Source organism: Geospiza fortis, unplaced genomic scaffold, assembly GCF_000277835.1.
Source record: "Geospiza fortis unplaced genomic scaffold, GeoFor_1.0 scaffold637, whole genome shotgun sequence".
Classification (NCBI taxonomy): Eukaryota; Metazoa; Chordata; class Aves; order Passeriformes; family Thraupidae; genus Geospiza; species Geospiza fortis.
The window spans coordinates 703805-728206 of record NW_005054515.1 but is presented as its reverse complement, the minus strand read 5'-3'; the positions used below and the strand labels follow the sequence as shown (position 1 = coordinate 728206).

Here is a 24402-nt window from a genome sequence, read left to right as displayed (position 1 = left end):
TTAATAATTACTTTTTTTAAACTTCATCCATGACATTCAAACGTCATATTCTTGAGGTTTTATATATCCAGCATCAAATATACAATGGTTGTATTGCCAATTAATATAGCTCTTGAGTTAATAGTTCTTAATTGCTGTATCTTGACGTGCTGCCTGTCTTCCAGCCGTAGCTGTGATATGATGGAGCTGAGGAGGCGGTACCAGAACTTGTATATCCCCAGCGACTTCTTTGATGCTCAGTTTACGTGGGTGGATGCTTTCCCTATGTCTAGACCATTTCAGCTGGGAAACTACTGCAATTTCTATGTCATGCATAGAGAAGTAGATCCTATAGATAAGAACGCTGCTGTCCTTGATCCACCTGATGCTGATCATCTCTACAGTGCTAAGGTTTGTGTGCTTTTCCACTGATACCACTCTTCATTAGGAATTTTTTATCAGTAGAGTGCAAAAGTGGATATAACTGAACTGAAGAAATTCTGCAGCCATTTGAGCAGAGTACAGTGTTTTAAACTTTTCAGTTAAAAACTAGTACGTAGAGCTTTAAGAATCACAACTGGAATTCAGTTTGTTTTTCTGTTACTAGAGCTATGCTAAATCTTGTGTTTACAGAGGGCTCTTCCATTGTCTGCACTCAGTTGCAGTGATGTGATTATGGAAAGAAAGCCAGCTCTTGCAAGGTCTCTGAAGGATTTCTTAGGGAATTCATTTTGAGTAGTTAATGGAGTCCTTTTTATTCCTTCAATACGAACTTGATGGAAAATCTTGAAAGCAAGAAGGAGTGATGATGTTTTAAACCTATTCCATTGCTGAAATAATCTGTGGAAAAAAAGAACTGAACTCTTTCTGTGCAGTTTGTGTTGGTCTGTTTAGTGGTATTTTCTTTCCTTATTTCCTGTTCATCTTGATATTTTTTGTTTTGTTTGAAGTAGAATAAGATCTGTCTTTAACATGTAATTCTTCTAACACAGATTGGCAAAATCTCAGACCTATTCTAATGACAGACTTCAAATGGAACAGGTTTTAGGAAAATGTTTTGATAAAGGGGTCTTTCATATATGAATACAGCCCTTGATGCAGCATATTTTGATATTCAGATAGAGAGAGACTTAACTTACTTACCTTCTGTGTACAAAAACAGTAAAGCCTTTGCTTGAGTATCAGACATGCTGGTTTTTCAGTTTGTGCAGAGCAAGAGCTGCCTTTCAGAAGGCTGAGCTTCAAAACAGTCAATAACTGAGAAGGAGCATCCTTCTGTTTAGGGTGTAGAGCAACCTTGTTAAGTTTTGGTGTGTGTGTTTGTGGTGGATGTTGATCAGTTGTAGTGAGACCTTCACCAGACTGCCCTGACTTGCCCCCCAGGTGATGCTGATGGCTAGTCCCAGCATGGAAGATCTCTACCACAAGTCGTGTGCTCTGGCTGAGGATCCCCAGGAACTTCGTGATGGATTTCAGCATCCTGCTAGACTTGTAAAGGTAAATATGCTTCCATGCCAGACACTTTTGGCAATAAAGGTTGGTTATAGAGCTTTGCTGTTTTTGACAGTAAGAGAGGAGCTGGTAGACAGCTGAATGATAATTTCATTTTTCCTCTGAGGAGGCCTAGTTTATATGTCAATTCTTTTTCTACTTTATAGGAGCGTCACATTCACTGCTTTGTTCCACTTAGTTAAACTAAAACAATTAACTTTGTTAGCTGCTTTTTACAACCACTTACTGATTTTTTAAGGGCTCAGCTGTGAAGAGAACACACTTGAAGCAACAGTTAAGCAGCCATTAAGTGAAACTTAACCATTAAACTGAACGAGCTGTAAGTGCTGTGGTGTTTCAGGACAACAGACTTGTTTTCCAGTTAAATTCTAACTTACAGCACGTGGGAATACTTTCATTTATTGGTATGATGCTCTTGTGGTCTCACCTTTTGTAGCTTTTCTTCTTCACTTGTAAGCAGGCACATCTTAAACGTGTAGCAGAGTTAAAGGCACCATTTAAGTTACTGTCTGTCTTTTGGGTTAGACAGCTTTTATTTGCAAAGGGACAAGCCTATACCAGTAAACAAACTTGATGGAAAATCTTGAAAGCAAGAAGGAGTGATGATGTTTTAAACCTATTCCATTGCTGAAATAATCTGTGGAAAAAAATAACTGAACTCTTTCTTGACTGATTTTCATTTTCAGATTTCAAAATAATTTCACGGTTTACTCACGGATTTCAGTGTGTGTGCTATGAAATATTCTTTGCACTTTGGGAAAATGACCTTTTACCCCTAGCAGAGGAACATTCAGAAGACTCTTTTTGTCTAGTTTTTAGTGGGTATGAAAGGCAAAGATGAAGCTATGGCTATTGGAGGACACTGGTCCCCCTCACTGGATGGACCTGATCCAGAAAAGGACCCCTCGGTGCTGATAAAGACGGCAATTCGCTGTTGCAAGGCTCTTACAGGGATTGACTTAAGTGTGTGCACGCAATGGTAAGTACTGCACTGCACTGCAAAGCCAAGTACTCTGTAGAAATAAATACTTATCTGTTACCAGGGCTTAAAAAAAAAAAACAAAACAAAAAGGCTGGAAAAACCCTTTTTTCTTTGTCAACTGCTCTTGGTAGTTCAGGTGAACTACTCAAAGGATGTTCTGTTTGGTAATCAGCTTGATTGGTGCCAACTGTGCTGAATACTGCATTAAGAACTAATTAAAAATTCTGGGTTTATTTTGACATGCTATACTGTAATTTTTTTAATGAATGTGCGTTGAAAATATTTTTCATTTTGTGCATAGCTGGAGAGGATCGTCAAGAGAACTTCATTTCATTATTCTTTTGTTATAAATAAATAGCCGTTTGTTATACAGCCATATTTTCTCTTGATGAATTTCTGTCCTGTGTTAACACTGACTGTGGTTGTACCAATACCAGGAAAGCCTATTGTATGCTAAATTTGAAGTTCTTCCACAACTTCTGTTTGCACATAAAACCTACTTGGGCTAAACAACAAGTTTTATGAAAAGTATTTTGTTGATTTTCCTCCTTTTCAGTCGCGATACCTTTTTACAAGTGTGCCAGAAGAGAAAATATGGCTTCCATAATTTTTTTCTTTAGATAAACCTCAAGGTCTTGCAGCAAAATTTCTTTACTTGATGTGCTACAAGTGATCTAGGCTCTTTAAAATGTATTGTAGAATTTTTTTTCCAACATGCTTCTTCCCTTGCAACAGGTACCGTTTTGCAGAGATTCGCTACCATCGCCCTGAGGAGACCCACAAGGGGCGTACAGTTCCAGCTCATGTGGAGACAGTGGTTTTATTTTTCCCGGATGTTTGGCATTGCCTTCCCACCCGCTCAGAGTGGGAAACCCTCTCCCGAGGATACAAGCAGCAGCTGGTCGAGAAGCTTCAGGGTGAACGCAAGGAGGCTGATGGAGAACAGGCACTGAACGCTAATCCCTTTTTCTATTTCTGCTTCTCACAGGCACAGGAACACAGGCACAAAATGCACACCACATACTACACAACATACATACACAGGAGGAACATAACTGGTAACAATGACTGGTAAACCAGCTTTCAGCAGTGTAGTGAATGTTGCTTTTTATTTTTATTTCAGCTAGTTCACTAACTTTAAATGTGTATGCTGATATCACAAACGGAATTAAATTGTGCTTACGATGCGCAGACATTTTTATCGTAGACGTAGTTGCTGGAATCTGGGACCAGTTGTTGAGTGAGATTCAGTTTATGAATAGCTGTCTTCAAACATTTTGCCATTTTCTGAAATTTCTAAATTCTCTCTTGTGGCCAGTTCTAATTGTGATATTTGAAATTGAACAAACATTAGTCCGAAACATCTGAATTTCAGGCCATGTGGCTGATCAGCATCTTGGAATAAGGGAAGGTCTGACTGAACAAAGAGTAATTTGGGGGATTTAAAATGTGGGGGAAGATCACCCGCTGTGTGGTTACTGGAGACCAGCAGTGTCTGTGTAACCCCAATATCCTTTGTGGTGTTGCTTATCACCCTTTTGTGTTCCACAGATCTGGCTTGTATTGGCTGAGTGGCACTGTGATCATTTATAAAGTGGTAGAATGTGTGTGTGAACTTGTCTAAATAATAACTTTAGGAGAAGACTATCTGAAACAGTTGTGACCTTGCACAGATCAGCAACAGAATTTAAAAAATAACTGAAATGCTTTCAAGCTTTCTGAATGATAATTTTGAAATTTTATTTGTCAGGATGAAGAGGAAAAGGATGATGGGGAAGCTAAAGAGATCTCTACGCCTACACACTGGTCTAAACTGGATCCAAAAACAATGAAGGTAACAAACACTTCTGAAAAGTTGTACTTTTTCACTTTTAAGACATGACCTGAAATGCAGCAGTATGTTCCCTTAATTGAGCAAGAAAATTTGAGTAGTGTTTTGCTGAATTTATAGGTACCAGATGTGGTATCACAGTATGCAGAAAGTGGTTGCAGAAAGTGAATACAGCTAATTAAATCTGTTCTGAACTTTGGACAATTAAAGGATATTGCTTATGATACATGAACTGGAAAACAAGAGTTCTGCTGTAATCTGCCAGTTTGCTATTTACACTAAGAAATGTGGGGTCTAAAATACTTTTAAAATTGTACATTTTTGTACAATTAATGCCTTTTTTAACTCTGTCGGGAGACATAATAAAAACTTTCCTTGAAATCAGTAGTAATAATAAAATATTTTACTTTAAGAGAATCCTTTCCCTGCCTCTGGGAAAAGTTCCTCAGAAAGAAGTTTTTTGTGGAAAACATCAATTTAAATGCAATACATTTCTTTGTATCAGTAACTATTACTGTTTTTCAGCACATGCTTAAAAAGTACAGTTGACTTTTCAGTGCTGTTGATTTTTACCTCACTTTCTTTGCTAATCCAATGTTTTGTGATGCCACTGCTTGATGCCACTGACAAAGCTTTTATTTACCAGGTGAATGACCTTCGCAAAGAATTAGAAAGTCGAACCCTTAGCCCCAAGGGACTGAAATCTCAGCTGATAGCTCGACTGACAAAGCAGCTGAAAGTAGAGGAACAAAAAGAAGAGCAAAAGGAGCTAGAGAAGTCTGAGAAAGAAGAGGAAGAGGAGGAGGATAGGAAATCTGAAGATGATAAAGAGGTTAGGATTTGGATATATTAAGTCCTAAGTATATATGAAATATTTGTATAAATATGTATAAGCACAAAAAGTAGAGGCATGTGCCTGCTTCTGCTGGGATTTTGTTGTTTTCAGGTGACTGTACTGGGAACTCTTGCTGTGCCTTGAGCTGCTGAATTGGGAAGAGCTCTTGGCCAGTTTGAATTACTTTGTGTCAGCCAAATCAGCTCAAATGTGATGCTGCTCTCAGGGTGTCTGAATTATGTTTGACCTTAAATCTAAGGAAAAGTAAATTCAAGCTTCCTGAGAAAAGCCATGCTCAAGATGAGTGAATACACTTGACAACACCTTAACTCCTTAAACCTACATGAAAAGCGATTGCTTAGTTCTGTTAGACCCTGTCTCTCACAGTCCAGCTTCACATGGCAGATGGTTTGCTGGGCTTTGTTTTCCCTCATTACAAAGCTTTAATCTTTGCTTTTGGATACTTGCTGTGTATTGGAGTTTCTCAGTTTTGTGGTTTGTAGCTGCCTAGTCTGGCTTGCTGCTTCACAAAAATTAACAAAATCTGTGCCATAAGACCAAAGCTCAACCATAGAAAAGAGGTAGAAACGTCTGGAAAATGGCTTGTGCTTTAGTTGCTTTTAAACCTGCCTTTTTTATATTACCTGCTAACCTGTATGGGCTGATTGGGAGTTTGATATTTTTATACATCTCTGTAAACCTTGTTGAGGGAGGAAAGGCCATGTGCTTGCTAATTCTGTCAGCTGCTGCTGCCTTTCCCACAGCTTGGATGGGGTTCAACTAGCTTGGGTTTCTTGCCACAGCTTTCTTTAGGATTGAAGGAGAGCTGTGATTGTGCTGGTGTTTTATGAAGCACAAGCTCTACCTTGACTTTTTTTGTAGTCAGGAGACTTCAGTATTTGTCTCTTGGCAGTCAGTAAGATGGTGGCATTTTATATTTTGTAACCCTTTGTTTCATTTGCATCAGGTATATCTATATAGAGATTGCATTTCCCATAATCAAGAGTTAGATAAATTGTCATCTGTAACTGTTAGAGCTGTGTTGGGTGTCTTTGGAGGGGCTGAAACTTCAGCTTTGGACTGTGGTGTTTGTGAGGTTTCCAGGATGAGGTGAGAGATGAGGAATCTGACTCTGTGTTCTCAGAAGGCTGATTGATTATTTTATGATATTGTGTTGTGTTTATTATATTATATTATATTATATTATATTATACCATATTCTATTCTATTATACCATATTCTATTCTATTATACCATATTCTATTCTATTATACCATATTCTATTATACCATATTCTATTCTATTATATTATACCATATTCTATTATACCATATTCTATTATACCATATTCTATTATACCATATTCTATTCTATTATACTATACCACATTATACTATATACTACATTATATCTACTGTATTTTATATAATATTATAGAATGCTGTACTGAAACTATACTAAAGAAAAAGAAAGGTACAGACAGAAGGCTTAAAAGGAATGATAATGAAAAGCTCGTGACTGACTCCTCAGAGTCTGACACAGCTGATGGTGATTGGTCATTCAGTAGAAACAATTCACATGGAACCAATCAAAGATGCACCCGTTGGATAAACAATCTCCAGCCACATTCCCAAGCAGCCAAACCCAGGAGAAGCAATCAGATTATTATTATTATTTACATTTTTCTCTGAGGCCTCTCAACTTCCCAGGAGACGAAATCCTGGTGAAGGGATTTTTCCAGAAAATACCACGGCAACACTGGAATGTGCTCCACGCTGGGTTTCTGTCCCTTTGCAGGAGGAGGAGAGGAAGCGTCAGGAGGAGCTGGAGCGGCAGCGGCGCGAGCGGCGCTACATCCTGCCCGACGAGCCGGCCATCATCGTGCACCCCAACTGGGCAGCCAAGAGCGGCAAGTTCGACTGCAGCATCATGTCCCTGAGCGTGCTGCTGGACTACAGGCTGGAGGACAACAAGGAGCATTCCTTCGAGGTGACACACACTTAGCTCTTCTTGTTTCTCTCTGATTGTCGTGTGAAGATTGCTGAATTGCCGAGGCTTTGGTGCGATGGGAACGCGCTCGCTGCGTGGCGTCCAGAGGAGCACACAGGTTTTCAGATATTGATTGGAATTTGTGAAGTTGTTTAAGGATTCTGTGTTCAAAGCAGATAGGAAAAAATCTGACACTTGATGAAATTCTGATGTGGTGGAAGTTGCTGAAATTGCACCTTCTTAGGGGTCTCTGGGTCAGGATGACTCTGAGATGTGTTAAGAGAGTCTCTTTTCCCAGCCCAGCAACTGAAGGAGGAGTCAGGATTCTTCTGTTCTGCTTTTCAAGGTTGTTTATTTTTTGTTATCCATAACATTCTTTCTCCAACCCACCAAGGTCTGTCCAGCAGGTCGGGTTGAGGCACACTGACTCTTTCAGGGCAGTGTTATTTTTTATCCTAAAAACTACCTGTACATTATTTACAATCATTTTCCAATACCTATCACCTGTGTTAGACAGTGTGTTCCTACTCTAAACCAATCCAAAAGTGCCACCATCACCCAGAAGATGGAGGCTAAGAAGAAGGAGAAAGAAGGACGAGGCACACCCAAATCCCTCCATCTTGGGACCCCAAGCTCCCATTCTAAAAACCCCAAAATTCTACTTTTCAAACAAACAATCATTCTGCTTAAACTTTTGTGGCTTGCAGATCCTCATATAAGGTCGGTTATTTTTTCCATGGGTTAAAATCAAAGGCACAGGGGTCTTGAGCTCTGTGCCAAGGTCTCTGAGCTCCCTGGCAGGGGCTTGAGCCATCCAGGACAGCCAGAGGGATGTCCTGGGTTCCAACAGCACCTCATAGCTATTTTATCACAATTATATAAGTTTTTAATACATGTTTTAAAACGTTTTGTCACTTTTCTTCTTTATGTGCAGGTATCATTGTTTGCAGAACTCTTCAATGAAATGCTTCAGAGAGATTTTGGTGTCAGAATTTACAAAGCACTGATTTCTCTCCCAGAGAGAGAGGACAAAAAGGACAAAAAAAGCAAAAAAGATGAGAGAAAAGAAAAGAAAGAAGAAAAAGATGATGAAACAGATGATCCAAAACCTAAAAGAAGAAAATCTGGAGACGATAAAGATAAAAAAGAAGAGAGAGATGAAAAGAAGGTCTGCAGTTAGTTCATATGCAGTCTAGCCTGTCTGGATCAATATTAAAGTGTTTCTATTTCTATTTTACATTTCTCCTTTCAGAAACTCTTGTAATGTTAGTTAATTGATTTGACTTTTTGATCTATTTAAATATCCTTCAATTATATTCAGTAATTTAAAATTTTTACAGGTGTATTGGGAGTATTTTAATATTCAGCTGTACCATATAAATTTGTATTTGTGTTCTTAGGTGACTTATGAATGTATGTAATGTAGGCAAATTTCGACTGGTAATAAGGTTTTTACTTTGCTGGGTTTTGATTCTGACTAGATAAATATTTAGGAATTTTTGTTCCAGAGGGAAGATAAAAGGAAAGATGATTCTAAAGAAGAAGAAGAAACGGAAGAGGACAATAATCAAGAAGAGTACGATCCAATGGAGGCAGAAGAGGCTGAAGATGAAGATGAAGGTATCTTGAACTATGAATTTTGGGAGCTTTAACAAATTTTTAACATCACTGATCATGTTCTTTCAAGCTGGAGAACGCACTGGAACTAGTCAATTCAAAATTGCATTATTAAACTGATTTTTTCCTAGGAATTTTGACCAGTTGTACGTCAGATGTAAGTACCTTTAGGCAGGCCCTGTATGAACATAGTGAATGTGAACTAGCTGTGCTGCTCCAAGCAAGGCATGCATATAGAAGTGGTTTTATTTTTTTCAGAATGCAGACCACTCGCAACTCCCATTGAAGTCAGTAGGAGATGTGAGTATTCAGCACCTCTGAAAAACCAAGGCATTTTTACATGCCTGACTTCCTACTCCTCAGTTCTGGAATGCCATCTTGGTTTTGGCTAGGACACAGTGCAGTGTGGGTGCTCTGCAGCCCACGGTACAAGAGGTTGTTTTTTGTTTGGGTGGAGTTGTGTTAGCCTGAAGAAACAGGGGAAGGGTCTGGAGGACTCTGCAGGCAATGGCAGCAGCTCTTCCCCTGCTCAGGGGTTCAGGAAGGTGTAAAACATCCCGTGTGCTTCTTGGTTTGCACTTTGGGGCAGTTGCCTTTCTGTGGAGAGGTTTTGCTGGACATGTGGGTTTGAACTGTGTGGATGCTGCAGTCCCAGCATTTTCAGTTGTATTTTTGGCAGAGTACTGCACCAACCTTAAAAAGCTGATGCTAATCTGTGGTTTCCAGAATAACTCCTATTTCTTATAATTTATCTGTAAGAGTGGCCTGGGCTTGTCTGTTCTGTACAAGTGCTGCTGCTGCTTCCCAGAATCTCTCCTTGGGCCATTCCCAGTCAGGAGTTGCTGAGAAAACCCAACAAGCCATGGAGGTGCAGGAGAAAGCAATTGGTTCTCAGAAAAGGGTTGGTAAAAATAGCCAAGTGTTGTAATACATAGTTTTTCCCAAGTTTTCCTCACAAGGAAAGTGAGCTTAAAGCTGAACTTGGCAAATGATTCTCTGACCCAAGGCTTGCATGGAAGGTGCAGAGCTGCATGCCATAATCCATCCCAGCAGCTGGCTCATTTCTTTCTCTCTTTCAGTCTGGTCTTACTGCACTGCCTGCCTTTAGACAAAAAACCTGCCATTTGTAATTCACATCTAATAACTGATGTGATCTGTAACTTCTTGGAGAATCTAAGTTATAGGAAGAGTAATCTCTCACTCAACATGAGTATAAGCACATGGTTTTAATTACATAATGTATATAGGTTTTATTGTATGAAATATTTGAGAGTAAATAATACTGAATTTGAATAACCATAGCTGAGTGCAGACTCTGCCAAGCCTCATTAGGTAGAATTGTGGTAATTTCCTGCACACCACTGAAATAGATGGAGATGTTGGCAGCATTCATTTTGGCCTAGTTAGCATTTGTTTTAGCTCTTCTGTGCTGTGTGTGAAACAAACACAGAGAAAAAATCATAAATGGCTTATGTTAAAATAAGACTAGAGAAAAATCTGAATTTAACAGAGCTCACTTCAATGTGGTTTTTTATTACTTTTCAGTGAAGTATATTGCAGATGTTTGGGGCTTTTTGTGGACTTTTATAGTGGCAACATGTGCTCTGGTAATGGTTATGTAACAGTTTGCTGTGGGTATGTTGAATTTTCTTTTTGTTTTGCAGATCGGGACGAAGAGGAAATGAACAAACGGGAGGACAGAAAAGAGGGAAATAAACATTGCAAAGAGAGGGCGTCCAAAGATAAAGTAATTAACACCTTTCTTAATGACTGCACAGACCTTGTTAGAGGTGTCCTAATTACAGCTTAGCTTTATTTTTATTATAATACCTGTTTTCCCTTTGAAAACAGCTGTTAAGTAAATGATTGAGGGCAAAGGGGATGTTTCCTATTTTATAATTAGATTAATTCTATGACCATTTTTTACATACTAGCATGAACCAAAGGAAATTGTCTACTATCCATTGTGATGTATTTCTTCTAAATACTGAAAGATTACTTTTCATATATAGCTTAAAATAGTCTTAAATAATGTCATCTAAGTAGTTAATTGATAGTAACATTAATTCCTTGACTTAAACTAACAATAAAATGAACAGAGAAAAAACTTTTGTTAAGTCAGAAGCTGGTGTATTTTTGGAATGATATTTTAACTCCCTAATGATCCCATAATCAATTTTCTCTAGGAGAAAGACAAGACCCAGATGGTAACTGTTAACAGGGATCTCCTGATGGCTTTTGTTTATTTTGATCAAAGTCATTGTGGATACCTGCTGGAGAAGGACATGGAGGAGATCCTGTACACTCTTGGACTTCACCTGTCACGTGCTCAGGTTTTGTATACTACTAAAAAACTTTCCAGAAGTTACAGGACTGGTTTAAGTGGGAGAAATGTAATTTAGCTTCTACGGGCTTTGCTTGCATACCTGATCTCTTTTATTTTTATGCAGCCACTTCATATTTACTATCAAATAAGAGTTTACTCTTCTGTAAATTGACTGGGAATGAAAAGGTGAAGTTTGCAGTTTATAATATGCCCATACTGTATATGTATCTTTTGTCTCTAAATTGTATTTATTCTTTTCCTAGTTTGTTTGCATTTTAAGCCCCAGTATGTTAAAGTTCAAAAAGCTATGCAATTTTAGGTTTTCCAAGCTAAACCATTCTTGTTTAGGTAACAGGATATTAAATAACACCATTATTTCTTTCCATGTGTTGTAGGTCAAGAAGCTGCTCAATAAAGTAGTGCTTCGAGAATCTTGCTTTTACAGAAGACTAACAGACACTTCTAAAGATGAGGAAAACCAAGAGGAGTCCGAAGAGCTACAGGAAGATATGCTAGGTGGTATTTTTTTTTTCCCTCACAAACTTCAGAGAGTGATTTCTATGTGATAATGAGAGTTCTGAGGTACTTGATTTCTTGAGCCAGTTTGGAAAAGTAAATTTTTGGCAGTTCAACAGTAGGGTTGTTTAAAAAAAAAAAAAACAGGGTTTTTTTTGTGCTTCCAACACATAATGTTGCAACTCTAGGATAAATCTTAATATCTTGGGACAGGAAAGAGGACAGAGGTTAATGTTCAATATTGATGAACATTGTTAATGTTAATTGTTAATGTTCAGTATTGATGAGCATTGTTAATGTTCATCAATGTTCAAAAGTAACAGGGTTTTTTGTGCTTCCAACACATAATATTCAACCCTAGGATAAATCTTAAGGTCTTGGAACAGGAAAGAGGACAGAGGTTAATGTTTCAATATTGATGAGCATCATTCCTTGTTATTAGTTTTGAAGTTGGGAGGCTCAGAGCTGCAGGTAGTAGAGTGGAGCCTGAGTTTTGAAGACAATTCCTGCAGGAAAGAGGCATGGAATGATGTCTTGAAAGAGAATGCTGCCTTTTGGCAGGGGGGAGAATTGGGGTCAGGGGAAGGAGAGAAGTGTGAGGAATAGACCAGCAAACTTGATTCTGTATTTGTTCTCCTGAGCAGTGTCTGGGGTTGGTCTCTAGAGAATGACATTGTGGTTATTGAGCATAGAGCAGCACTGAGAGGTGTCTGAGGTTGGTCTCTAGGATGATGTGGTTATTCAGGGTAGAGCAGCACTGAGAAGTGTCTGGGGTTGGTCTCTGGAATGATGCTGTGGTTATTGAGGATGGACCAGCACTGAGAAGTGTCTGAGGTTGGTCTCTAGGATGACACTGGTATTAAGGATAGAGCAGCAGCCTTGGGTCTGTGTTTGTTCTCCTGAGCGCTGTCTGAGGTTGGTCTCTAGGATGACACTGTGGTATTGAGGACAGAGCAGCACTGAGAGGTGTCTGGGGTTGGTCTCTAGGATGGCATTGTGCTTATTGAGGATAGAGCAGCACTGAGGTGTCTGAGGCTGCTCTCTGGACTGACCCTGTGGTTACTGAGGACAGAGCAGCAGTATCTGAGTTGCCTTTCTGGACTGACTGTGCCTGTCCCCCTGCAGGGAACCGTTTGCTGCTGCCATCACCCACAGTGAAGCAGGAGTGCAAGGCTGTGGAGGAGAACGTGGGGCTCATCGTGTACAACGGGGCCATGGTGGATGTGGGCAGCCTCCTGCAGAAGCTGGAGAAGAGTGAAAGGGTGCGGGCAGAGATTGAGCAAAAGCTGCAGCTGCTAGAAGAGAAAACAGGTGGGATGTTACTTTGAAAACAGTGCTTGCAGGGATGCATGGCACTGAGACTTCTTAAGTAGAGAAGTCAATTTGGGTAATACTTGCGATTAAATTTTATTCAAGTTGAATGCAAGACTTTAAATGTGGTCAGAATTAAGTATTATCAAATGGTAATTCAGTGTAGTTTGTAATGTTCTTTAAAAATTAGTATTATGGTGTTGCACACGAATAGAATATTAAGATGCAAAGTACACAGCATTGGAAGTGACTTGATGTTTTCATTTCTTCCCTTCCTAAGATGAGGATGAAAAAACTATACTACAACTGGAGAATTCTAACAAAAGTCTCTCTGCGGAGCTGAAAGAAGTAAAAAAGGACCTTGGCCAACTGCAAGAAAATTTGAAGACCTCAGATGATAAAAAATTGCAATTTGAGGGTCAGCTGAATAAGACAATCAAAAATTTAGCTACTGTTATGGATGAAATACAGAGTGTTCTCAAACAGGTTAGAATTGTTTAATTCCATTTTTTATTATTGTAGGCAAACTTCTGTGTAGACTAATTATTGAAACAAACACTTCAATATAGAAACAATTTTGACATGAATTCAGGGCAGGAGTATCTTAACATATATAGAGAAGAAGTTTAATGTTTGATTGAATATTTAAAGGTAACAAATTAAATGTGTTTTTTTCTTAACCTGCAGCATGTGTTCCTGATTTCAGTGTTTTTAAAAAGGTATAAATATTCATGTAGCTCTCAAACTGTCTGAATGTTTTCCTGTCCTGATCTTGTCCAAACATGCTCCTCTGTTTGACTGGTCAAGAGTAATTTTTCAAGGCAGAATTCAACTATTTGAGCATGTGGGAGTATCTCAGTAAAATGAGTTTTAAGCAAAACCCAGAAGCTCCAGAGCATTTCTACCCTTCAGTTTTTCAGGAGGATTCAGGAATTGGTTATCACTAACAATTCACACAGTATCTTAAAGATACAAACAGTATCTGTGTCTCATAAAGTATCTGCTGCTTTACAGTTTGCATGAGAAATACAGATTCTACAATTCCTCTCATCCTCTCCCTTTTTCCTTTCCAAGGACGTTGTGAAGAACGAAGATAAAGATCAGAAATCCAAAGAAAATGGAGCAAACGTATGATGAACTGCTGCTGTTTAGAAGAATGGTGTTACATAATGTAATATAAATCATGATACCAGAATGTATGGGAAGTGATGCATGTTTGATTTTAGTAGTATAAATATCTTAGTTCCAAAAGATGTATAAAGTTTTATGAATGTGTCTGCTCCAGAAGATTGCTTGTAATTCTTAGCATTCAAGTTGAGACACTCCTCGAGTGAAAATAATTTTGCATTGCGAAAAGTTTTAGGATGAACTTTGTTATAGTTTTAACCCTAATAAAGTTCATCAAGGTAACAAACAGTAGCAAGTATTTAATTACCAAATGTTTTTCATCGAAGTCTAGTGAAATCAAAATTTTCATTATTTATAGACTTGCCATTTTTCAGTTTTTGTCTTTATTTCGGTCTAATTAGTCTTTTTAAATTCAAATATAAATCACAAAGTAGCATGCTGCTTAATTTTACAAGTAAAGTTTTTTTTAAAAAACAGCTTCTTGGATTTTTTTTTGTTTTTGTTTTCACTTGTCACAACTTTTTTTTCCCTTCCAAATGTACCTTTCTTTCCCAAAGCTGCTGGTATTAAAGCCTTGTAATATACAGCAGTTTGGATGAGTTAAGAAAGCAATAGAAACCTACCAAAATACTGGTAGAGTTGTGAGATTTATATGAAAATACATGGGCCTGGTTTAAATGTGTTTCATTTGTGTTCACTAAATTGTTCTTACCTTTGGATTAATATACATACTCCTTTTGAATAACATGCAGTACATTAGGATGTACAGTTGGATACTAGGCCAGCAGATGTCAGAATAATGCCTTACCTGGAGAAAACCTGCCAATGTCAACTGCCTTGGGTTAAATTTGGACTGCCAAAGTGGTAATTACTGCTAAGACTTCAGTCCAACCAGGAAATGGATCCACAAGTGACTGTACTGCATATTGTAATTGCAAAGGAGCAGGACACAGCTTGGTTTGTTGAGGAGGGGTAAGGTGGCCTTGCTTTGTGTTCACAACTCACTAGAGATGGAAACTCACAGGTTTATGTGACTTCCTTGTCAAGGCAACTTACTCAAAGAATGTGAAATATCAGCAGTTGTATTTTGGTGCAACTTTCAGGAAAATTAAGGGGTTTGAAAGTTGGGACAGAAGTGTTTTCTTACAGAAATGGTTAATTTTAGCAGATGTTTTCTTTTTTAGCCTAGATGTCCTAGGTAACTAAATACCTGTTAGGAAAGTCCAAGTGCCATAATATGTATGAATAACCTACATGGAAAGTCATGTAGCTTTAATGAGATACACATTAAAATGCCTGAATTTATGTTCAAAAGAGTCTAAGCTGGTGCTTTTATCACTTACCTTTCTTGGCTCTTTTGGAGCTAGACAAGTGAAATATCTTTCATTCAAGTAACATGCATAAGCTTCCCCCTCATTCATCTCCTTTGAGTCATTGTATAAAACCTGAACTGTTCACAGTCAAGCAGGAAATACTATAAAAACACTAATTGTATATAAGTACACAGAAAATACATGCTTTAAAAATTGGGAGATAACATCTCAGAATGATTGAATGAGGATGGTGATAAATTTATCTTATGAAAAGCATTATCTGTGGTGTACAGATGGTGTTAAATTCTTTTGTAATCAAATTCTATTTTTCACCTTTACCTTTGTACAGATTGTTGACAGCATGTTTAATTTTTGACATTGAGCACCATTTGTGTAAATGGACTTGAAAGAATTGCATCTGAAATACTTTGCTCCTCCTGAATTTCAGCAGTACGTGTGAGCATACAAGAAAATGAGTCTAGAATTTAAGATAAAACCATTTTAGGCACACTGAAACATCTGAAATATTTTGCTTGGGTATTTTTACCTTAAACTGCTGAGCTGAAAGCAGTTTTAGAACAAGCAGGGCCTCCTCATCTCATTCTTCAGTGAGGGGCCCTGTGAGACACTTGCTAGAGTGATACAGATTTTTACAATATTTAAGAAAAAGAGTATTTGTTAGAATGACTGTAATCTTTATATTGATTTGATGTAATAGTGTTTCAGATACTATGTACAGTCTGCATTTATGTTGGAAAGGAAATGAAATGGGTAAAGAATAACGGAAAAACAACCAAGGAAAAGTTTTACAACCTACACAGAGCTTGACCAATCTCCTGAAGCACAAAGAATCTGAGGGAGAACAGGCATCTCTTACAGACAGTGTGACATGCTGAGGCAAACAGCATAAAGTTCTGTATGTGACCCACATTGATGCTGTGTATTAGCTAAAGCTTCTTAGTGTTATTCCAGAAATAGAACTGATTCTAAGGAAAATTGAATGGACTATCAGTAATGGAGGTTTGGAGAATCAGTCTGTTGTCTGTTTTGATTTATGAACAAAGTTCTTGTATTTCATGTCCACGTTTCCCACCTTACAGTCTTTGTATTCTGAGTTTGTTATGTCCCAGTTACTGGCAGAAGGCTGCTGAAGGTGAGCAGTGGCATCCCACTTGTTTGGACTCCTTAAATCATCACAGATGCTCTATAGGAAGTAGTAAATCTTGGACTGCTTTGTTCTGTAGAGAGAGCCCTACTACAGAAGGCCCATAAATGGAATCTGATCTCTGTTTATAGACTTATTTCCCTCCCTTTTGCTGTTTTGTCTAACGAGGGCAAATTAATGAGTTTAACCCTTCCAAAATTACATTCAGCCCCGTGGATGTCTGTGAATGAGGCTGGGAAGAAAGATCCAAGTGCCACGTGCATGCAGACTGACCTAGGATAACACAATCTCTAACATTATAAAGCCTAGTCCTGTAACATAACTTCTTTTTCAGTGTTTAACTGCTTTGAGAGAGAGGAATGGCTTCCAGTCCTTCTTTCTGCTGAGTAATATGCTGTGTGACTATGTTTGGACTTATGTAACAGTTAACTTTCACTGAAAATTTTGTCAGGAATGTGCACAAAATGTGTTTTTTCTCTTGCTTTTCTGTACTGTTTGTGTACCCAGGTCAGGTTCTTACCTTGAATGCGTTTGTTCAGTGCAGTTTATATTTTAAAATATAAAAGATAAAAGAATTCATTTTGAGTGACTGAGTCTTACAGCCAGCAGAAGATTGCAAAATGTGTAGGTAGCACAGTCACTGCACTTACACTGGTATCTTCCAGAGAGCAGAAGTGGGTCAAGCAGAAGTTCAGCTGGGACTTGCATATTGCCATGGAGTGTGACAATGAAGATGCCATAAATAATGGATACTTTCACTCAGCTATCCAAAATGCCAGTGTTCCTCCAACAAGCTTTTGTGTTTCTGCATACTGGGTCTCATTGATACATTGCACAGAAGTTGTAGTAAAGAGCTCTAATAACAAAATGCATTGCTTTCAAGTAAAACAAATTTCCCTTATTTATTCATCCTCTGTATAATCCACAGCACCACCATACAGAGTGTAAACTAGAGCTTTGGAACACCAAATCTCACCTGACATTGTGTGTCTGGTAGCATAATTGTGTTCTGGATATTGCTTTTGAGTTTCTAGGCATTTAATACCTGAACTTGTCTTGAAAATGTGATGCTGCTTTTGAATTCTTGTGTCCTGCTGCTTTTAAATTGTCTCTAACAGAATTCTAACCGGTTTGAGGATTTGGATCAGGTGCCCCACAGCAGGTGTAAGAATCAGTACCTTTGCAGGTGTGATTTTATAATGTTGCAAGATGTTGTATATAGTCAAATATTAGTTCAGCTCTCTTTTATTCTTTTCTTTAAAAGGACAGCAGGATAATGCTGCTGAGTAGATTTGTTGCATGCTGCACTTTGATATTTATTTGTAGAAATTTCCTGAGCTGGATTCCAGCCCAGGTGACAGATTCCCAGTGCCAGGTGTTCTGATAGGAAATGGATTCCCAGGTTATTTTGCCCTCAGCCTGCTGAGGGACACAGTGCAGGGATGATTGACTGAGTGGCTGTTCACATTTCATCACACACAGCTGGGTAGAGGGGAGGAGTGGGGAGGAGGAAAAACCTCTAGGAATCCCACTCTGAAATCTCCCCACCCTGCTTTGCAGCAGATATTTTTCAAGTACCAATTTGCTTTATTATTTCGTTGCAACTTTTTTGGTGGTGTACAGGATTTGTTTGAGTTTCAGTGGATTTTCTTCCCTGTATTGCTTAAATCTTTTTTAGTTTTCCTGACACAGGATCATCCAGTTACATTCCTGTTTTATCATGCAAGGGGCAGAGACAGCTGGAGAAGTGCAGCCTTCATTTTTGGTCCCTTTTTAGCAGGGCTGGATGGTAGCCAACAGATCAGATCTAAAAAAGCAGACAATGCTGCTACATGTGTTGTAGAAATGAGCAGCTGGAGACAGAGGTACCTTGCAGTGCTGCTCTCAAGGACACACTTGTCTCACAGACCAAACTGCTGTGCTGTAAAACAGCCCCGTGCAAGTGTGCAGAGCACAAGGTGAAGGAGAAAAGGGAATTTTCCCTCCAGGTATCAGGTACATGCTGGGTAGATGCCTTGTTACACGTCCAGCTTGGACACTCTAATTAAACAACAGAGCTGTGGAAGTTCTCTGAGCAGCTGGAAGGACTCCTGTCTGTTTCACAGGAGGTAATTTATATCTCCCATAAAAGACTTTCCTTTTCAGCTTCTCTCCTCATGCCTTGTTTTATTGGAGTGCTATTCAGGTGAGTTAAAGACTTCATTAACAATAAATGTAACTATTAGAACATTCATGTTACAAGTTGTGAAGTCTTGGAAAAGAGTTTGCAAAAGCAACTTCAGGGTGTTCATAAATAGAGAAAATGCTGCCTTTGTCAAGTATCCCCTCTGGTATAAAAAAGCCATATATAATGTGAGTAAACAGATGAAAATACAGATTAGCTGCTTACCAGTATTGAACCTGATTTTTCTCTCTTAGTGTTCTTCCTGAAATCAAGCTAAGAACTCTTTTTTTTCCTTTATTTTTTCTTTTTTTCCTTCTTTGAGTGGAGGGGTGATGTTTTCATTATGACAAGGAAAGGAAAAACGAGTGACTGTTAGTACTGGGACACATATGGATGGCAGCACATCTGTAAATTCTCAGACCATCCATGGCATCCCTCTGAGTAATATGTTTGCAAAGAACGTGCAGTCAGCATTTTCAGTCTGGTGATTTGAGTATGTAGTGATGGACAGTACAATGTGCAATACTGGTGATCCATGGACACAAGCAGAGTTGGTATAGTGTGATTTTTGGGTAGCAGTGGCTCAATATGTAGTATTGATAAGAGGTGGCTGTGCAGATGATGTTCTGAGCAGTGAATAATTTTGTTACCTACTTCACCCTTTAAAGAAAAGGAAGATTAATCCACTATCGGTCTTATTTTCAATGAAGACAGTTGAAAAAAAAACGATTATGCTAATGCAACATGCAATTTAAGAACCTATAAAAATTCCTTAATAGCACAGTGAGTTGGACACCAGATCCCTCCCTGTGTGAGCAGCAGGCTCTAAAGCAAGTTGTGCCTTTACCTTGACTGGTGAGGATTTTGCAGGGTGAATGAGAGGGTGCAGAGCTCTGCACAACAGGAACAACCTGTGCAAGTGCTGCAACCAGTGCACAGGGCAGGGCTGGAGCTTGGCCTGTGCTCTGCACTGGTGCCTCCTTTGCCTGCTCTGCCAGCCCTTCCCCAGTGGAAGTGTAAACTGAGACAGGGCAGGAGATCTCCCCTGATGCTGGGGGACAAGGGGGAGGGAGTCTTTTGTCTCTGTGAAATCTTAGTGCGAAATAGAGGCAGGTTCCTCAAGGCCAGAGTGGGGTTTTCTGGAGGAAGAGTGCCCTGTCCCGGAGCTAGGAGCAGCAGGGACAGGGGGGAGAGCTGGGGCAAGGCTTGAGTGCAGTGGCAGAGGCACAGAGCCAGTGCTGGAGCCCTCCGGTGCCAGCGGCTTTAGTGGCTTTCGTCTTGACTCTTCCTATCCTGCGTGTGTGATCCCCCGATGGTGACATCCTCTCTTGTGGAGCTGCCGGGAGGAGCCTGGGCTGCCATCAGAGGCCTCATCAGCTGGAGCACCAAACCACTCTCTCAGGGCAGGTTACACTCCTCCTCTGGCATTTTGTAAATCCTCACAGGCAAAAATCCTGTGGCCAGGCTGGTGGAAAAGTGGTGAGCAAGCAGAGCATCAGCCGGACAGCTTTCTGCAAGGGGACAGCCTCCCATCAGTCACACACTGGAGCAGACTGGGTTTGCTGATGGCCTGGTGACTGCTGAGTGCACTTCGAGGGAGACTGGGCCCTCCTCGGTATTCAGGAGAAATGTGCTAGGAAGCAGGTGTGCTGGGGTTCTGTTTCCTGGAAGAAGTGGCTGGATTTAACGTGTCTGGATCCCAGGAGTGAAATGAACTGTAAGGTGCATTCATAACCAGTGGAAGACTGAATTCGGTTCATTCTTTGTGGAGGTTTTAAGCAGAGAATTGGAAAAAACACTGGGGCTGGATGGGATGGGTTGAGTCAGCACAAAGATTCCTGAGACAGAGCTCCACAACGTGCTGCTGCTGCTGCTGGAGAAGGTGAAAAGGTAAAGGGGGAGGATGCAGGGCACCGAGGGTGGGGTGACGGCTGCTGCTGGGGCAGGCACTGCTACTCTGAAATTAACAGCTGCTTTTAGTCTTACATCCTCTGGAAATGTTCACACACACACAAAAAGCATCCCTACGAAATGATCCTTATGATCCTTTAAACCTTTCCTAAAAATTTATAAAAGTGGACATGGTGAAATAACTAAGAAGAAATCAAGCTCAGATCCATTCAAGTTGCTACCCCAAATATCTAATTATTCACATAAATTTTAACTACATCATACTGGTGAATGTTTATCCATCGTTTTCATTTGCTACCTGCAATTAGTACATATGCAATTGACTGTTCTAGTGACCTCTGCAGTCTAAAGAGACCAGGCTGCAATGAAGGGCTTGGTCGCTATAGAAAGTACAGCTGGGGATTATCAAGTGTTCTTAATGCAAATTTTCCATAAAAAGTCCTCTGAAATGTGATTGCAAAGTACACCCACATCACAATTGAGGGTCAGATTAAATTTCTGCTCCTGGTACTGACTGCTGCCTCACAGCCCTTCAGTTTTCACTCGGGGCATTGGTTTTGGTCAGTAAATCCCTTTGCAGTTTGCAGTTGCTGGGGGGAGCCTTCGGTATGCAGGGGTCATTAATTCTGGAGTCTCTTTTACTCTCGGTCCCGTGGGGTTTGTGTCGGTTTGTCCTGCAGAATGCTGCTCTTGTCCTGCCGACCTTCAGCAGGGGCAGACAACACCACAGGACCGCTGTAATTGCAATTTTCTGTGTGGTTTGGGCATGGTCAGTGAGGGCTGCTCTCTGTGGAAGGTACCAAATTCTAACTATCAGCCTAAGGCAGGTAAGGGACACCCGAGCTGCTTTGTGGCAGCTCAGATATCAGCTGCAACGTTTGGATGTGAAGGGCTTTGTGCTTTAACTTTGCCAGGATAAAGGACAGGAAGCATTAACAACCCAACCAGGAATGCTGCTAACAAAGACCAGAAGGTGCTGCAGTGGAGACACTCACCTCTCCAGCTCAGTAGTTACTGCTAGGTACTTTGTGAGATGCAAACAAATCTCTTTTCAGTTGGATTTCCAAAGGTTAGTAGGCATTTTCATAGCTGGCAATTGGAGATGTTTATTTTTACTTTTCCCTGACTGTAACTCTGCAATCCTCTCTGTCTAGGGATGAATTATATCATAATTCATATTCTTAATTCATATTCATTCATATATCTTAATTCAATTCTATCTAGAAGTGCATTTTACTTCATTTCAAGCAGGACTGGATATTAGATCACAAAAGCTTTTTGTTGAAGCTAACTAGCAATTCTTCCAGAAAGAATTCAAAACTGCACTTTTTGTCAAACTTTTTTTTTTTTGCCAACTTTTGGAAGACCGAGGAATTCTTAATGATACATTTCAAAACGTTTAACAAGAAAATATCTGATGTCTAGCCTGTGTTATCCTTGGCTAGCTCAATCTCATTATTCTTTCTTAACACTGTCTTAACTTAAATCACATCATTCTTTTTTTCCTGTTTCTGGGATTTACTCTTCTTTCCCAACAATTTGTATAGAACAGCCACTCCCTGTTGCAGCCCCATTTTCTGGCTGTAAAATTTCTCTCTTCCTCAGTCATTTCTCGGGTACTCTGGTAACTTCTGTTAACGCCAGCTGGAGTTCATCTTCCCTGATCACAAATGAACCTGCTGACCTCTTAACTCAATCCAGGTGAGGAGAGGAGTTATCAGGAACAAGAGTGCTTTGTTGGTCTCCACCTAAAAAGCAGTGACATCTATAGGTATGTTGGGAATGGTTCTCTCTTACTGTAGTTGAGTTTTATATCACTGATGGAAAATTATATGTTACTGCTGGTTTCCTGGGCATGATTTAGAGAACTTGACTCTGTTGTTTTTTTACCTCCTTGTTCCCAGTAACCTCTTTTCTGATGCACAGGATGGCTAGTTGAATACAAATGTAGTTACTTCGGTGGTAAATTAATTAGATTATTTCCCCTATTATCCTATTATTTGCAGTAACAGCCAAAGGGGTTTCTTACAAGTTAGATGCTCTCACTTGTCTTAGTGAATTTCACTTTTTCGGACAATTAATGTTGAAGTGATGTTTTCATGATTTTACTTGAATTTCTGGAAGCTTAACTGAAAAAAATATATTTGAGTGTCTTTATTTAGGTAATTTTCTGATTTTAAATTATATATTTTATATATATTATATTCTTTCAAAAGTCATCATAATGGCCATTTTTCTGTTCTGCATTACTTTTCTCCCATTTCTTATATATTTTTTGCTCTAGAAAAGCAAGTAGCAAGTTACACAACTAAAATGCAAAGGACAATGTTTTCTTGGGTTTTGGGTTTTTACAAGAAATTACCATATTTAAAAAATGAAGCTACTGGTATCAGATTTGCTGTCTGTATTTAACACAGAGAGATTTGACTGCATTTTTAATCTATCTGCTCTCATGTAACTGTTTACAAAAATGAGAAATTCAAGGAGCCACTTGGGTTTTTCACGTTTCCTGACTAAAGGCTGGGACGTTGGGAACCAAGCAATGTGGTTCTTAGGAAACATTTCCTTCACGTGTAGCAACAGCAACATCTGCAAATTCCAGCAGCATTTGTGAAATGTCACAAATACCTGGGTGTACCAGGTGTCAGAAATAGAAATCACTCAGCCTGCAACTTTTATCCTTGGCTGTGGTACACGAAAAGAGTTGGGAACGAGTTTCCAGAGCCGTGAGAATAATGAACCAGCTCTTTTGAGGTTTTTCCTTTGAAATGCACCCCCGCTTGTTTGCTGGGCAGCAAGGGGCGTTCGGCACCGCAGTGGATTTTGCCAAGTCCCATTTCAGTGCAGAATTATCCAGACCCTGCTGCATGCTGGGTTTCCAGCCCTGGGCACTCCGAACTCCTCACTGCTTATCTCAAGGAGCCCTCCTGGCTATTGTTTGTATCAGAAGACGCTGTGGTCCCACAAACCGTTGTTGCTCTTTATCCCAGCAGTTCAAATGAGGTTTGTTCTAGAGAAACACACCGGGGCGCTGGACATGCTGACTTTACAGGACAGGCTACACCTTGACTCATACTGGTCACCGGGAGTTTAATGAAAGAAAGGGAAAATTCAGTCCCAAAATCTTGTAACTAACACAAACTGCCCTGCTGTGTTTATTCCCAGATAAAATCCAGAAATGTCTCTCTCTCTGATGGGGATCTCATGGGATGAATAGTACAAACACAGGACTGGGCAGGAGCTTTTATATTCTGCTTGAGATATGGAGGGGAAGAAAAGGGGAAAATCACGGCAATTAAAATTGTCCTCAAAGAATGAAGCTAATTTTAAAAACTCTTGATCTGATAACTGAGCAAACTCCATAGTAATGCCGACATCTCTCTGTGGAGCATCCCCCGCGCTTAGCTGAGTTGTTCAGTCAATTGTTCCCCAAACGAGGGGCAAACTGCTCCCTGCCACCCTTCCTGTTCAGCCTGGGGGGATGCACGCAGGGGAGAGGAGCAGGGGCCTCTCAGCTGAGATTAGATACAAATACAAATACTCGATTTGAGCGCACTGACCTCCTGAGCCTTTGGAGAGAGAAACTGGGGTGACACTCCAGGAGAATGTATCTCAGCAGCTGCTTGCTTGCTGTCCTCGGTGGTCACCAGCTCCTTTCCGCCATCCCAGCCTGCCAGCAGCATTTTCCATGAGCCTGAACTCCTTTGTGATTCCTGTCGAGTAGAAGAGAAAACACCAAAATGAAACATTTTTGCGTAGCCTTCAGAGGCTGAATTTGCTGTCGGTTCAGAATCTATGTCGCCAAGTTACAAAATGTTACCAA

General features: G+C 39.8%; 2 protein-coding genes and 2 non-coding genes across 10 annotated transcripts in view; all 4 read left to right on the top strand.

Moving 5' to 3' along the window:
• The window catches only part of CCAR1 (cell division cycle and apoptosis regulator 1), a 31227-nt gene extending 14144 nt beyond the window's left edge, over positions 1 to 17083 (top strand). For 5 of the 7 annotated variants that reach the window (XM_031063583.1, XM_031063582.1, XM_031063578.1 and 2 more), the window contains 16 exons: positions 165 to 390; positions 1363 to 1476; positions 2304 to 2470; positions 3209 to 3419; positions 4224 to 4307; positions 4951 to 5136; positions 6937 to 7128; positions 8063 to 8296; positions 8637 to 8748; positions 9004 to 9045; positions 10410 to 10492; positions 10932 to 11078; positions 11467 to 11587; positions 12713 to 12898; positions 13179 to 13384; positions 13973 to 17083. In XM_031063583.1, the coding sequence (XP_030919443.1) occupies positions 165 to 390; positions 1363 to 1476; positions 2304 to 2470; positions 3209 to 3419; positions 4224 to 4307; positions 4951 to 5136; positions 6937 to 7128; positions 8063 to 8296; positions 8637 to 8748; positions 9004 to 9045; positions 10410 to 10492; positions 10932 to 11078; positions 11467 to 11587; positions 12713 to 12898; positions 13179 to 13384; positions 13973 to 14032 (2371 nt within the window). In that variant the 3' untranslated portion in view covers positions 14033 to 17083. The remainder of the gene's footprint in view (positions 1 to 164; positions 391 to 1362; positions 1477 to 2303; positions 2471 to 3208; positions 3420 to 4223; positions 4308 to 4950; positions 5137 to 6936; positions 7129 to 8062; positions 8297 to 8636; positions 8749 to 9003; positions 9046 to 10409; positions 10493 to 10931; positions 11079 to 11466; positions 11588 to 12712; positions 12899 to 13178; positions 13385 to 13972) is intronic. The other 2 variants (XM_005428968.2, XM_031063580.1) reach the window with 1 other exon arrangement.
• LOC115948777 lies at positions 780 to 843 on the top strand. The gene has a single exon (XR_004082557.1). It is a non-coding gene; the product is annotated as a small nucleolar RNA SNORD98 (small nucleolar RNA).
• LOC115948778 lies at positions 2089 to 2152 on the top strand. Its single transcript, XR_004082558.1, has one exon. It is a non-coding gene; the product is annotated as a small nucleolar RNA SNORD98 (small nucleolar RNA).
• Positions 17084 to 22335: 5252 nt separating the features above from the next.
• The window catches only part of STOX1 (storkhead box 1), a 17299-nt gene continuing 15232 nt past the window's right edge, over positions 22336 to 24402 (top strand). The window contains exon 1 of the mRNA XM_031063593.1: positions 22336 to 22350. The gene's annotated coding sequence lies outside the window, so the exon portion shown is untranslated. The remainder of the gene's footprint in view (positions 22351 to 24402) is intronic.